Genomic DNA, 14,754 nt, shown 5'->3' on the forward strand with positions numbered 1-14,754 from the left:
TGGCTTTCGCCCATTATGAAATCGCCCATGGCTGACTTTGGTTATGATATTTCCGATTACTATCAGGTCCAGGGAGAATATGGTTCCTTAGATGATTTGTTGCGTTTGATTGAGAAGGCTCACAGTGTGGGCTTGAAATTGATTTTGGATTTTGTACCCAATCACACCAGCGATGAACATGAATGGTTCCAGAAGTCGGTGGCCAATGATTCCTATTATCGTGACTTCTATGTATGGCATGATGGTAAAATTAATCCTGAAACTGGTAAACGTGAACCACCCAGTAATTGGTTGTCGCAATTTAAATATTCCGCCTGGGAATGGAACGATCAGCGTCAGCAGTATTACCTCCATCAGTTCGGTGTGAAACAACCCGATTTGAATTATCGCAACCCCAACGTAGTGGCTGCCATGAAGGATGTCTTGAATTTCTGGATGGATCATGGTATTGATGGTTTCCGCATTGATGCGGTGCCTTTCCTATTCGAAAGTGAAATCGATCCATCAACTGGTACCTATCCTGATGAGCCAGTGGTTGCTGATACCTCCTCCTGCCCCGATCCCAATGATTGGTGTCATTTGCAACATCCTCATACTAACTCCTTGCCGGAATGTATTGATATGGTCTATCAATGGCGTCAGGTGATTGATATCTGGAAATTGGAACATAATTCGACCACAAAGGTTTTATTGACCGAAGCCTATACCAGTTTTGAGAATCTCATGAAAATGTATGGTGATGGTCAGAGGAATGGTTCCCATGTTCCATTCAATTTTGAAATGTTGGCTGCCTTGAATAAGGACAGCACTGCAGAGGATTATCGTTACTATGTTAAACATTGGGTGGACAATATGCCCGATGATGTCTATGCCAATTGGGTATTGGGTAATCATGATAATCGCCGAGTGGCTTCGAGGTTTGGACCACAACGTAAGGATTTGTTGAATATTTTCTTGCAGACATTGCCGGGTATTTCGGTGACCTATAATGTGAGTCCAGAAAAATCCCCTTCTAAAAATAATTCTACAATTATTTACGAATTCCAAATTTGTTCCCTAGGGCGATGAATATGGTGCAGAAGATGTTGAATATTCCTGGGAAGATACCGTCGATCCCCAGGGCTGCAATGCCGATCCAGAAACCTATCAGAAATATACTCGTGATCCCGTACGTGCCCCTTTCCGTTGGGATTCCTCTGCCAATGCTGGCTTCAGTCGTGCCGCCAAGACCTGGTTACCCGTCGGAGAGGGTTATGAAAACAACAATGTCCAGGCGCAATTGGATGCCGATAATAGCCATTTGAAAATCTTCCTGCGAGTGAATAAATTACGTCGTGAGGAGCCAGCCTTTAGTGGACATAGTGTAGACCCCGTCGTCGTGGATAATGTATTGATTTATGAAAGGTAAGGAGAGTTAGGAAATTTACTTCGAATAAAATTTACTAAAAAATCGATTTTTTTTACAGAAATCCCCCTTCCCGCAATGATGACTCCTTTTTGGTTGTCCTAAATATTGGTGATGTTGATGTGCCATTGAATTTGAGTGAATTTTCTAAAAAGGTTGGCCAGCAGGTTGAGGTCTCGGTTAGCTCTTTGCAATCGGGCCTAGAACCAGGGTAAGTTGGAGTATGCAGATTTTTTATTTTTTTTTCTTTAAATTATTCTTTTTTTCTTTTAAATTTAGACAAGTTGTTGACAGTGAAAATTTCGTTGCCCAGGCCTATGTGGGCTATGTCTTACGCTTGATCTAAAACATCCAAAAAAAAAAAAAAAAAAAAAAAATCATTCAATATTTTGTATACAAACATTTCTAACCCGAAATAAATATATTTTCATGTAGTTACCCAGCAAACATTTTGATCGACTGTTTTAATGAATTGTTTTCCCAATTCCATATTAGCTTTACAGCAATATAAGGGCAGGGGTTTCTATAGACGACTTGATGGAGAGGGAGTCTCTAAAGACGGGTTGAGGTTGAGAGAGCCTCTGTAGATGAGCTGAATACCAGGCAGCATCTATAGACCAGATGGTCTCTATATATGGCCTGAAGGCCAGAGAATCTGTAGGCAAGCGGAAGGGCTGATCTGAACGCTAGGGAATCTCTACATACGTGTTAGCGGCCAGAAAGCCTCAATCGACGAGCTGAAGACCTTGGAGTCTCTATAGACGAAATGTCATAGAGTTCTGGTGGACGAGCTGAAGGCCACGAAGTCTCTATCGACGAGCTAAAGTTCAGGGAGTCTCTATAGACAAGCTGAAGGTCAGGGAGTTTTTTTATAGATGACGTGAAGGCCAGACAAACTGAAGGCCATAGAGCCTATATAGAGTATCTATAGGAGAGTTGAAGGCCAGGGAGACAAGATGAAAACCAGAGTGCCTCTAAAGACGAGCTGAAGACCTTAACGACGATGGACTAAAGGCCAGGATTTTATAAAACTATTTTTCGATGTTGGAACCTTAGCCGAGGAGTTTTTCAAAAGATTTTTTAGGTTTGATACTTAGGCATGGATTTTTTTAAGGTGAAACCATAGACGTGGATTTTAAATAAATTTTTAGGAAGAAACCTAGGCGTGGTCTTTTCACTGAGGTCACTGAGTTTTTTTATAGACGACATTAAGGCCAGGGAGGCTCTACAGACAAACTGAAGGCCATAGAGCCTATATAGAGTATCTGTAGGGAAGTTGAAGGTCAGGGAGTCTCTACAGACAAGATGAAAGCCAGAGTGCCTCTAAAGACGAGCTGAAGACCTAGGAGTCTCTATAGACGAGCTAAAGTCCAGGAAGTCTCTACAGATGGACTAAAGGCCAGGATTTTTTTTTTTTAATTATTTCTCGAAGTTGGAACCTTAGCCGAGGAGTTTTTCAAAACATTTTTTAGGTTTAATACTTTGGCATGGATTTTTTAATGTGAAACCATAGACGTGGATTTTAAATATATTTTTTAGGAAGAAACCTTAGGCGTGGACTTTTTAAAAATATATTTTAGAGTCTTTATCAAGTCGTTAACTTGTAGCTTTGTGCAGCCCCAAGAGTTTATAACGCCGCGAAATATTGATCCTAGACCCACCTTTAAATATACCGATCGTCATATCTTGACTAGCTGAGTCGATCGATGTGTGTCCGTTCGTCCGTCTGCCCATTATAATTTGTAAACAATTATGGATCAATCTTCACGAAAATTTTCATGTAGGATGGGTTCAGGCTAATGAAGACCCCTATTGGGTTGGTAAATATCGGTTAATATGAAATGGACCAAAAACTTAATTTTTGGCCAAACATCGCGATTTTTTCATGGAGAAGGGGGTCGGGCCAAAAAATAAGCATGCCTGTTTTGATAAAGATCGGTCAATATTTAGCGGGTCAAATGGACCCTGACTTTTGTGTGAAAAATTACAAAATTTGTATTATATAGCATATACATTTACCTGTAGAGGACGAGGCCCGAGATGTTGATAATATATACAAGAAGAGTGGTTGGCCTTTAAGGGGACCCCCCATTCTCGGAGTCAAAATTTTTGTTGATATAATTCGAATCTACACTGATTAAACAATGTCTCACAAAATTTCATGTGAAAATCTCAATAACTCTTGAAGATATAGCCGATTAATTGTGTCAGCATCAAGTGACGGCTGACGGGCTTCTCAAACTTTAAACGCGTTTTTCTCTAAACATTTTTTGCGAATGGCGGGCACGATAACTCAAAAACTAATAATCCAATCGGTTCCAAATTTTGCAACGTTTCTCTGGGAGTGTATAGCTCTCGTATGAACTAAGATAAAGCCAATCGGTGAAGATCTTCCTTATTTTTTAACTTGGTTTTTGGTCAAAAATCTGCGATTTTCCAAAAATATTTTTCAAAGGTCCGTCATTTTGTTAATTTTAGAGCGAAGTCAATAATCCTAGTTCATACGAGAGCCAGACACGCACTCTTTCTAACACCGTTGGAATTTTCGGATTCCGATGTTCCAGTGAGGAGTTATCATGCCCGCCATCAAAAATAAGGACTTTTCATTAATTACAAAAAACAACAACAAAACAATAACAACAATTTTTTGTAAATTATTTTTCTTCTCTTTTAAATCTTCAATTATATATGTGCAAAGTTACAAACCTTAACAAGCATTGGTACTGATTTACCAGCCCATTGAAAATCTTGAAAAATTAAAATCGAGAATGGGTGGGGTTCCCTTAAATTGATACCAATTATATTGTCGTATGTACTCGGATGTGAGAGTTACACTTACATATTTATAGGTGCTTATGTATTCAGATATTATTTAGTAAATCATTACCACTCTAGAGTACGGAAATATAGCGCTGATCGCATAGACATTTTGCATAAGGTTCCAGTTATGGTCAAGGACAACGCCAATAATTTTCGGTGATGATCACATACAAAATTTGGGATGAAGTGGACCGAAAGCTAATTTTTTTGTGTTTTTCGATTACCATCACAATACAAGCCACGGCGAAGGGAATCTGGACAAGTAATTAGAAGGGCTGTACTGAATATTGGGAATATTCGTATATGTCAGTGTGAGGAAGTGGCGCTGTTGATCTCTAATCGTTCTAGAGAGTGAAAATATCACGAAATATTGCCCAGGTTCGAAATAAACATAAGAAGAAAGTTAGAGTTCCGTGGTGGTTGTATAGGGTATCGCATGGTCGGTCTCTTCCGACCGCTCCGCTCACTGGGTTTAATATTTTGTTGTCATGAGGAAATCTTCTATATAACCTCAAATATTGACTTGTTTATTGGAGTTGAAACCTTGTTAACATTTGTTTTGAAAGAATTTTCAAAACATCTACAATTGTTTCTCAACGCAATCATAGTAACTCAAGTTCAATTGAATTTTATCTTTTTTATATAAAATAAATATTTACAATTATTGTAAATTGAAAACATTGAAATCATTCATTTGATAGGTGTTGATCACTGGGTAAACACATGGCAAATATTTGCAAGTGGTCAATAGACAATGTATTTTAAATTGATGTACGTAATTTGTATTTATCTTCAATTTTATAGCAATAATATTTAAGCAGGTGTTTTATTCAGGAGATCATTAAGTAATGTTTAGAGCTTGACAACAGCTAAGAAGTAGGAAAGTGTGGATTAAAAAAATATTTTTAATTAGTCTGCGCCCCTTGATGTAGAGCTCAACATTTTTTCTAAACCCTTAAAAACTAATTTAAAAAATCCATGCCTTTGGCTGGACCTTAAAAATTAATTTTATATAAAATCACGCCTTTGGGTGGACTTTAAAAAAATCCTCGGCTTTGGTGGGCTTTAAATGCCCGCTGGTCCATTTTTTTCGCCGTGTATATCCCAAGTTGAAATAATTTTTATCTTAAAGGCAAAAAATAATATCGAAAACCTAACCAAATGGCTATTTTGATTATAGTTCCATAAAGATTACATTCCCCCTATTAACCCAATACAGCATAGTTCTGGTCTATCTCGAACCCTCATTATCACCTCCAATTAATGTGGTAATCAATTTCAAATTATAACAAAAAATCCGATAAAGAATTTTTTATTTCGAAAGTCGAATGATTTCACCCTGAAGCCAGTTGTTCAGTCAGTTGACATCAATGATGAGGTACAGAATAGTGACTTTAGTTCTCCTGGTTTTGGCTTCCGTGGCCATCGAAGCCAAAGTCGATTGGTGGGAAGGGGCTTCATTGTATCAGATCTATCCTCGTTCCTTTCAGGATAGTGATGGCGATGGTGTGGGTGATCTGAATGGTATTACATCACGTTTGGAATATTTAAAAGAAATTGGTATTACGGCCACCTGGTTGTCACCGGTGTTCGAATCGCCGATGTCGGATTTCGGTTATGATATTTCGAATTTTACTCGTATCGATCCCATTTTTGGTACTTTGGAAGATTTTGATGCCATGATCGCCAAGGCCAAGCAGTTGGGAGTGAAAATTATTTTGGATTTTGTGCCGAATCATTCTAGCGACGAATGTGAATGGTTTCAAAAATCCATAAGAAGGGAGGTGGGGTTTGAGGATTTCTATGTGTGGGATGATGGTAAGGTGGATCCGGAGGATAATTCGAAGCGGCTGCCGCCAAGTAATTGGGTAAGATATTAAGCTCTCTCTTTCCAAAATAAATAAATTGTTTAATCAAAAAATTCTCATTTTTCAGATTTCCGTCTTTGGTGGCTCCCAATGGACCTGGAATGCCGAGCGCCAACAATTCTATTTACATCAATTCCAGGATAAGCAACCCGATTTGAATTTTTCCAATCCTTTGGTGAGACAACACATGTTGGGTGTATTGGAATATTGGTTGGATCGTGGTGTTGATGGTTTCCGCATCGATGCTGTGCCTCATATTTTCGAAAAGCGTAACGATGATGGTACATATCCTGATGAACCTTTATCGGGTTGGTCCTCTGACCCCAATAGTTATGATTATCATGATCATATTTATACTAAGGATCAATATCCCACCGTCGAACTGTTATATGAATGGAGGGAATTTTTGGATGCATATCAGGCGAAGAATGGTGGAGATACCAGGTAAGGGGAAATACTGGGAATTTTTAAAAATTAATTTTTAAATTTCACCCTAAGGCGTGTATTTAAAAAAAAAATAGTTTTTCAAGTCCACCCTAAGGCGAAGATTAAAAAAAAAAAATAATTTTTCAAGTCCGCCCTAAGTCGTGGATTTTTTTAAAAAAAATTTCAAGTCCACCCTAGGCGTGGATTTTTTAAAGAATATTTTTTCAAGTCCAACCTAAGGCGTGGATTTTTTAAAGAATATTTTTTCAAGTCCAACCTAAGGCGTGGATTTTTTAAAGAATATTTTTTCAAGTCCAACCTAAGGCGTGGATTTTTTAAAGAATATTTTTTCAAGTCCAACCTAAGGCGTGGATTTTTTAAAGAATATTTTTTCAAGTCCAACCTAAGGCGTGGATTTTTTAAAGAATATTTTTTCAAGTCCAACCTAAGGCGTGGATTTTTTAAAGAATATTTTTTCAAGTCCAACCTAAGGCGTGGATTTTTTAAAGAATATTTTTTCAAGTCCAACCTAAGGCGTGGATTTTTTAAAGAATATTTTTTCAAGTCCAACCTAAGGCGTGGATTTTTTAAAGAATATTTTTTCAAGTCCAACCTAAGGCGTGGATTTTTTAAAGAATATTTTTTCAAGTCCAACCTAAGGCGTGGATTTTTTCAAGTCCAACCTAAGGCGTGGATTTTTTAAAGAATATTTTTTGAAGTCCATCCTAAGGCGTGGATTTTTTAAAGAATATTTTTTCAAGTCCAACCTAAGGCGTGGATTTTTTAAAGAATATTTTTTCAAGTCCAACCTAAGGCGTGGATTTTTTCAAGTCCAACCTAAGGCGTGGATTTTTTAAAGAATATTTTTTGAAGTCCATCCTAAGGCGTGGATTTTTTAAAGAATATTTTTTCAAGTCCAACCTAAGGCGTGGATTTTTTAAAGAATATTTTTTCAAGTCCAACCTAAGGCGTGGATTTTTTTTAAGAATATTTTTTCAAGTCCAACCTAAGGCGTGGATTTATTAAAGAATATTTTTTCAAGTCCATCCTAAGGCGTGGATTTTTTAAAGAATATTTTTTCAAGTCCAACCTAAGGCGTGGATTTTTTAAAGAATATTTTTTCAAGTCCATCCTAAGGCGTGGATTTTTTAAAGAATATTTTTTCAAGTCCAACCTAAGGCGTGGATTTTTTAAAGAATATTTTTTCAAGTCCAACCTAAGGCGTGGATTTTTTAAAGAATATTTTTTCAAGTCCATCCTAAGGCGTGGATTTTTTAAAGAATATTTTTTCAAGTCCAACCTAAGGCGTGGATTTTTTAAAGAATATTTTTTCAAGTCCAACCTAAGGCGTGGATTTTTTAAAGAATATTTTTTCAAGTCCAACCTAAGGCGTGGATTTTTTAAAGAATATTTTTTCAAGTCCAACCTAAGGCGTGGATTTTTTAAAGAATATTTTTTCAAGTCCAACCTAAGGCGTGGATTTCTTAAAGAATATTTTTTCAAGTCCAACCTAAGGCGTGGATTTTTTCAAGTCCAACCTAAGGCGTGTATTTTTAAAAAAATATTTTTTCAAGTCCAGCCGAAGGCGTGGATTTTTAAAAAAAAAATATTTTTTCAAGAGGCCACAGCAAGGCGTGGATTTTTAAAAAAATATTTTTTCAAGTCCAACCTAAGGCGTGGATTTTTTAAAGAATATTTTTTCAAGTCCAACCTAAGGCGTGGATTTTTAAAAAAATATTTTTTCAAGTCCAGCCTAAGGCGTGGATTTTTTAAAAAAATATTTTTTCAAGTCCAGCCTAATGCGTGGATTTTTTAAAAAAAAATTTTTTCAAGTCCACCCTAAGGCTTGGATTTTTTAAAAAAATATTTTTTCAAGTCCTCCCTAATGCTTGGATTTTTTAAAAAAATATTTTTTCAAGTCCACCCTAAGGCGTGGATTTAAAAAAAATATTTTTTCAAGTCCACCCTAAGGCGTGGATTTAAAAAAATATTTTTTCAAGTCCACCCTAAGGCGTGGATTTAAAAAAATATTTTTTCAAGTCCACCCTAAGGCGTGGATTTAAAAAAAAAATAGTTTTTCAAATCCACCCTAAGGGGTCGATTTTTAAAAAGTATTTTTTTTTGTTCACGTTGGGCGCCATTTGCTTCTTCTTGTAATTTTTTTACTTTTCGCCCTTTTTCAGAATCCTCTTGGCCGAGGCCTATTCCTCTGTGGAAACTTTGAGCCTTTACTTCGGCAATGGCACCCATTCCGGAGCCCATTTACCCATGAATTTCAACCTGATGTATTTGAATGGCTTCTCAACGGCTCAAGATGTGGTAAACTCCGCCAACTATTGGATGGACACAATGTGGAAAAATCATCAAACAGCCAATTGGGTTGTGGGTAATCATGACAATGGTCGTGTCGCCGATCGTATGGGACGTCATAAGGTGGATTTGCTAAATATTATTGTTAACACCATGCCGGGTGCCTCCGTTACCTACTATGGCGAGGAAATTGGTATGGCCAATGTTCCTACCGAATGCACCGCAATCTCCTGTGATAATCGTGATCCCGAGCGTACCCCCATGCAATGGGAACCTTTGCCAAATGCTGGTTTTTCTAAGGGACCCTCAACCTGGCTACCCATTGCCGATGATTACAAGACCTATAATGTCGAAACGGAACGTATGGTCGCACGCAGTACTTTGAATATTTTCAAGGGTCTACAAAAACTTAAACACACAGCAGCTTTTCGCAATTTCAAAGAGAAGGGAGGTTTCTCTTATAAGGCCCTGTCGCAACAGGTTCTCCAAATTGTGCGAGCTGTTCCAGATCAAGAGGAATATATGGTCCTTATTAATATGGGCAACAAAATGGAATATGTGGAAAATCTGAATAATCGTAGCTATGAATATGCCCTAGTGAGTCCACATTCACCACGCTCGATTGGGTATGTATGAAGTGCGGTAGAATTTGGAATGATTTTTTTGTAATTATTTTTTGTTGTTATTGTTGTTTTCTTTTTCTTTTTGGTTTTGTTTATTTTATTACTTTTATTTGTAGCGATAAGGCAAATTTGAGTGGCCGCTTTTATTTAATGCCCTACGAAGCTGTGGTCTTGCGCTGGTTGGGCCGATAACGCTTATAAATCAATTATCTACACAAATGGGCTGATATGAGCTGAATGAGCTGGCAAAGATAACATGTCAAGTGTGTGTGAAATTAGTACAATGTAATAAAACATAAAAACAACAAAAAATAAAAAAGGCGTGGATTTTCTAAAAATATATTTTAGGGGCCTACCAAAAGGCGAGTATTTTTTAAAAAAAATTATTTTCAAGGGATATCCAAGGCTTGTCCATGTTAAATTATGAACAAAGTACAGGTCGCATTTATGATTCGAATTGCATGAAATTTGACACAGCTCATTGATTTGTCCCAAGGACGAACCCTATTGAAAATGGGAAATATCGGTTCAGATTTAGATATAGCTCCCATATATATTTTCGTCCGATTTAAGGTATATATATATATCTTTCGATGTGCACAAAATTTGGTATAGCTTACTGAATTACGCCTAATGTGCTAAGTTTCGTGAAAATCGGTTCAGATTTCGATATAGCTACCATATATATTTTCGTCCGATTTGAGGTAAATGGGACACTAATGTTCCTCTATATCTTTTGATTTGCACGAAATTTGGCATATAGTACTAAATTAGGTCCAGAATGATGTTTGCCAAGTTTCGAGAAAATCGGTTCAGATTTAGTTGTAGCTCCCATATATAGTTTCATCCGATTTAAGGTAAATGTGGGATTAAAGTTTCTCTATATCTTTCGATTTACACGAAATTTGGCACAGCGTACTGAATTAGGTCTAGAATGATGTGTGCTAAGTTTCGTGGAAATCGGTCCTGATTTAGATATAGCTCCCATATATATTTTCATCCGATTTAAGGTAAATGGGGCACCAAAGTTCCTATATATCCTCCGATTTGCACAAAATTTGGCATAGAGTACTGAATTAGGTCCAGAATGATGTGTGCTAAGTTTCGAGAAAATCTGTTCAAATTTATATATAGCTCCCATATACATTTTCGTCCGATTTAAGGTAAATGGTGAACCAAAGTCCCTATATATCCTCCGATTTGCACGAAATTTGGTATAGCGTACTGAGTTAAGGCTAGAACGGTGAGTGTTAAGTTTCGTGAAAATCGGTTCATATTTATATATAGCTCCCATATATATTTTCGTCCGATTTAAGGTAAATGATGCACCAAAGTTCCTATATATCATTCCATTTGCACGAAATTTGGCATAGAGTACTGAATTAGGTCCAGAATGATGTGTGCTAAGTTTCGTGAAAATCGGTTCAGATTTAGATATAGCTCCCATATATATTTTCGTCCGATTTAAGGTAAATGGTGCACCAAAGTCCCTATATATCATTCGATTTGCACGAAATTTGGCACAGAGTACTGAATTAGGTCCAGAATGATGTGTGCCAAGTTTCGTGAAAATCGGCTCGGATTTAGATATAGCTCCCATATATAGTTTTGTCCGATTTTATGTAAATGGTGCACCAAAGTCCCTATATATCATTCGATTTGCACGAAATTTGGCATAGAGTACTGAATTAGGTCCAGAATGATGTATGCTAAGTTTCGTGAAAATTGGTTCGGATTTAGATATAGCTCCCATATATATTTTCATCCGATTTAGGGTAAATGGGGCACCAAAGTTCCTATATATCCTCCGATTTGCACAAAATTTGGCATAGAGTACTGAATTAGGTCCAGAATGATATGTGCCAAGTTTCGAGAAAATCGGTTCAAATTTAGATATAGCTCTCATATATAGTTTAGTCCGATTTAAGATAAATGATGCACCAAAGTCCCATGTGTATATTTTACAAAGTAAAAAACTCCAAATCAGATAAAATTTTTAAAATCAATTTTTTTATTTATTTTATAAATTATATCATAACGGTAAAAAAGATGCTGTTAAACAGTCTTCAAAACTACGGCTTCCTTGGGCATTAAAGTTATCGAATCGGTATGGGCCAAGTCTCTGAAAAAATTACAAAGAATACAAATTATTACAAATTTTATAAAATTTTAAATCACTCAAAAACTTACCCCTTGCGCCTGGGACTGCGATCGGTGACCACAACATATTCCATTGAGCTAGAGAGGCCAGCGAATGCACTATTCAAATTCAGGGACTCTACAGAGTCATTGATGTTCAGCAGGACAACATAGGTAGCTTCGCCAGCAAGAGATCTAAGAGGAAATCGAAAAATAACGACCTTTCCAGTTTGATAATTATTCTGAAACCCCTACCTCTTAATACCCAAAATATTTTCACTCAAAGCCTTCACCTCACCCGTACCCTTTTGGAATGTCGGTTCTCTTCTCAGGTTTTGCAATTGTTTGTAAACATTCAGGTGGCTATAGGAGATACCACGCTCTCGCTTTACATTAACGGTTCCATAATTATCAGCCACCGGTAACCATGTGGTGTTGCCATCAGTAAATCCAGCAAAACGATTGTCGTTCCAATGGAAGGGGGTACGTACGGGATCGCGGGTCAAACGTTCATAATTTTCAGGATTAGATTGGCAGGCCTGAGGATCGACTGTCTCCTCCCAAGAAATCCAAACATCGGTCATGCCAATTTCCTCGCCATTATAGGTGATGCTGCAACCGGGCAGGGTCAAAAGCAAGGTGTTGATGAGATCAATGCGATCCTCACCCAGGCGAGAGCCGAATCTACTTTGGTCGTGGTTACCAAGCTAAGGAAGGGAATATCATAATTAAATGATGCTTGATTTTAGATTCCCATTTCCTGCATACTCACCACCCAATTGGCTGTCTTGCCCTCGGGCATATTCCTCAGCCAGGTATTGATGAGCTCATCATAATGATAGGCATTCGATTGTTTATTCAGATTACTGATCAATTGGAAATTGAATGGTATTTGGGCACCCTGATGAGTACTATTACCATAATATTGCATAATCACATCCAACGGAGCATAGGCTTCGGTCATAATAATGCGATCATCACCACCCAATTCTTGATCCATTTCTTCGAGCACCTGACGGAATTGATAGACCATATCAATGGTTTCGGGTTGATTGGTGGTATAGATATGTTGATAATATTCATAATCTTCGGGATCATTGACATTGGGATTGCGGGGCTCATCGGGATAATTGCCGTCGGCATCGGGGCTAATTTCGAAAGTGTGAGGCACAGCATCAACACGGAAACCAGAGACGCCACGGCGCAACCAGAAACGGAAGACGTCCTGAAAAGAAAGGGATTCATTTTATTTTAAATATTTTTTCAAGGACTAAAATTAAGGTCCGATATTAGGCGTGGATTATTTAAAATATTTTTCATGGACTAAAAATAGGCGTTGATTTTTTAAAAATATTTTTCAAGGACTAAAAATATGCGTTGATTTTTTAAAAATATTTTTTCAAGAACTAAAATTAAGGTCCTCTATTAGTCGTGGATTATTTAACATATTTTTTCAAGGACTAAAATTAAGGTCCTATATTAGGCGTGGATTTTTTCAAGGACTAAAATTAAGGTCCTATATTAGGCGTTGATTTTTTCAAGGACTAAAATTAAGGTCCTATATTAGGCGTGGATTTTTTCAAGGACTAAAATTAAGGTCCTATATTAGGCGTGGTTTTTTTCAAGGACTAAAATTAAGGTCCTATATTAGGCGTGGATTTTTTCAAGGACTAAAATTAAGGTCCTATATTAGGCGTGGATTTTTTCAAGGACTAAAATTAAGGCCCTATATTAGGCGTGGATTTTTTCAAGGACTAAAATTAAGGTCCTATATTAGGCGTGGATTTTTTCAAGGACTAAAATTAAGGTCCTATATTAGGCGTGGATTTTTTCAAGGACTAAAATTAAGGTCCTATATTAGGCGTGGAGTTTTTAAAATATATTTTCAAGAGTCTATATAAGGCGTGGATATTTTTTAAACATATTTTTTCAAGGATCTATATAAGGCTGGATTTTTTAAAATGTTTTTACGCGGGCCACACAAGGCCTTGATTTTTAAACATATTTTTTCCAAGGCTTTCCAGAAAGGGGGCGTGGTTTTTAATTAATATTGTATCCCTTACCTTCATCATATCCATAACCTTGGGATTGCGATAATTCAAATCCGGTTGCTTGGCATGAAATTGATGCAAATAGTATTCCTGACGTCCCTCATGCCATGTCCACATACTGCCACGGAAAACACTTATCCATGTCGTGGGTGGCTGGCGAACGCCATTGACAATTTTACCCGGATGCCATACATAAAAATCTTTATATTCCGGATCACGGGCAGCCGATTTAATGAACCATTCACATTCATCACTCGTGTGATTGGGTACAAAATCCAAAATAATTTTAACGCCGATGGCCTTTGCCTTGGCAATCAAGGCCTCAAAATCTTCCATGGTACCAAAGATGGGATCAATTTCCGTTAAATTGGCAACATCATAACCAAAATCGGCCATGGGTGAAGTAAAGATGGGCGATAGCCAGGTGGCGGTGATGCCGATTTCCTTTAGGTAGGGCAGTTGTTGGGTAATGCCTGAAGGAGAAAAAAATATTTTTATTTTTAATTTTAGAAAAAATATCTGTGGTGAAGGTTCTCCCCCCGTACTTACCCTTTAAGTCGCCCACACCATCTCCATCACTGTCCTTAAATGACCGGGGATAAATTTGATAGAATGAGGCCGTTTGCCACCATTTCAAATCGGCAGCCTGACTTCCCAGAAGTATGGCCAAAAGGCAAATTATTTGCAGCGCTCTCATTTTTTCGTACGAGGTTTTGGGGTTCTGGCCCTCTTTACCGTTAACCGTTCGGTGGGCTAATGTCGTGACTTTCAATTAAACTTGCCGATTTATAATCTGCTGTGCGTACCAGAATAGCTATGGTAAATCAGTTGTGATAAACATAATAATTTTTAACATCCAATTTTCTTAAAATGACCTAAGTCGAAAAGTAAATTTTTTAAAAATATTTTTCAATGATCCATATAAGGCGTGGATTTTTTTAAAAATATTTCTATAAAATATACGCCTTTGGTAAGGACTTGAAAAAATATTTTTAAAAAATCCACACCTTTGGTAAGGCCTTTTTACGCCATTGGTAAGGTCTTGAAAAAATATTTTTAGATAATCCTCGCCACCCCCTCTTCCATTCGTCTGGAAAAATTGTGAAAAATTT

General features: G+C 37.2%; 3 protein-coding genes across 3 annotated transcripts; 2 read left to right on the forward strand and 1 right to left on the reverse strand.

Annotated features, from left to right (window-relative positions):
• Nucleotides 1-6: 6 nt before the first annotated feature.
• Nucleotides 7-1,769, forward strand: LOC133321026 (maltase A1-like). Its single transcript, XM_061530130.1, has 4 exons — nt 7-990; nt 1,061-1,404; nt 1,467-1,616; nt 1,685-1,769. Exons 1-4 carry the CDS (start codon nt 16-18, stop codon nt 1,749-1,751), a joined length of 1,536 nt encoding a protein of 511 aa, XP_061386114.1. The 5' UTR covers nt 7-15; the 3' UTR covers nt 1,752-1,769.
• A 3,877-nt stretch (nt 1,770-5,646) lies between these two features.
• Nucleotides 5,647-9,685, forward strand: LOC133321025 (maltase A2-like). The gene is made up of 4 exons (XM_061530129.1): nt 5,647-6,093; nt 6,161-6,537; nt 8,703-9,455; nt 9,569-9,685. The coding sequence occupies exons 1-4, from the start codon at nt 5,827-5,829 to the stop codon at nt 9,642-9,644; spliced, it is 1,473 nt and encodes a 490-aa protein (XP_061386113.1). The 5' UTR covers nt 5,647-5,826; the 3' UTR covers nt 9,645-9,685.
• A 2,157-nt stretch (nt 9,686-11,842) lies between these two features.
• Nucleotides 11,843-14,341, reverse strand: LOC133321024 (maltase A3-like). Its single transcript, XM_061530128.1, has 4 exons — nt 14,192-14,341; nt 13,655-14,115; nt 12,364-12,816; nt 11,843-12,298 (listed from the first exon to the last, which is right to left on the reverse strand). The coding sequence occupies exons 1-4, from the start codon at nt 14,337-14,339 to the stop codon at nt 11,843-11,845; spliced, it is 1,518 nt and encodes a 505-aa protein (XP_061386112.1). The 5' UTR covers nt 14,340-14,341.
• Between the last annotated feature and the right edge of the window lie 413 nt (nt 14,342-14,754).

The sequence above is a fragment of the Musca vetustissima genome, unplaced genomic scaffold (assembly GCF_032173495.1).
Source record: "Musca vetustissima isolate MV318-11 ecotype Yass unplaced genomic scaffold, APGP_CSIRO_Mvet_v1 utg443064, whole genome shotgun sequence".
NCBI lineage: Eukaryota > Metazoa > Arthropoda > Insecta > Diptera > Muscidae > Musca > Musca vetustissima.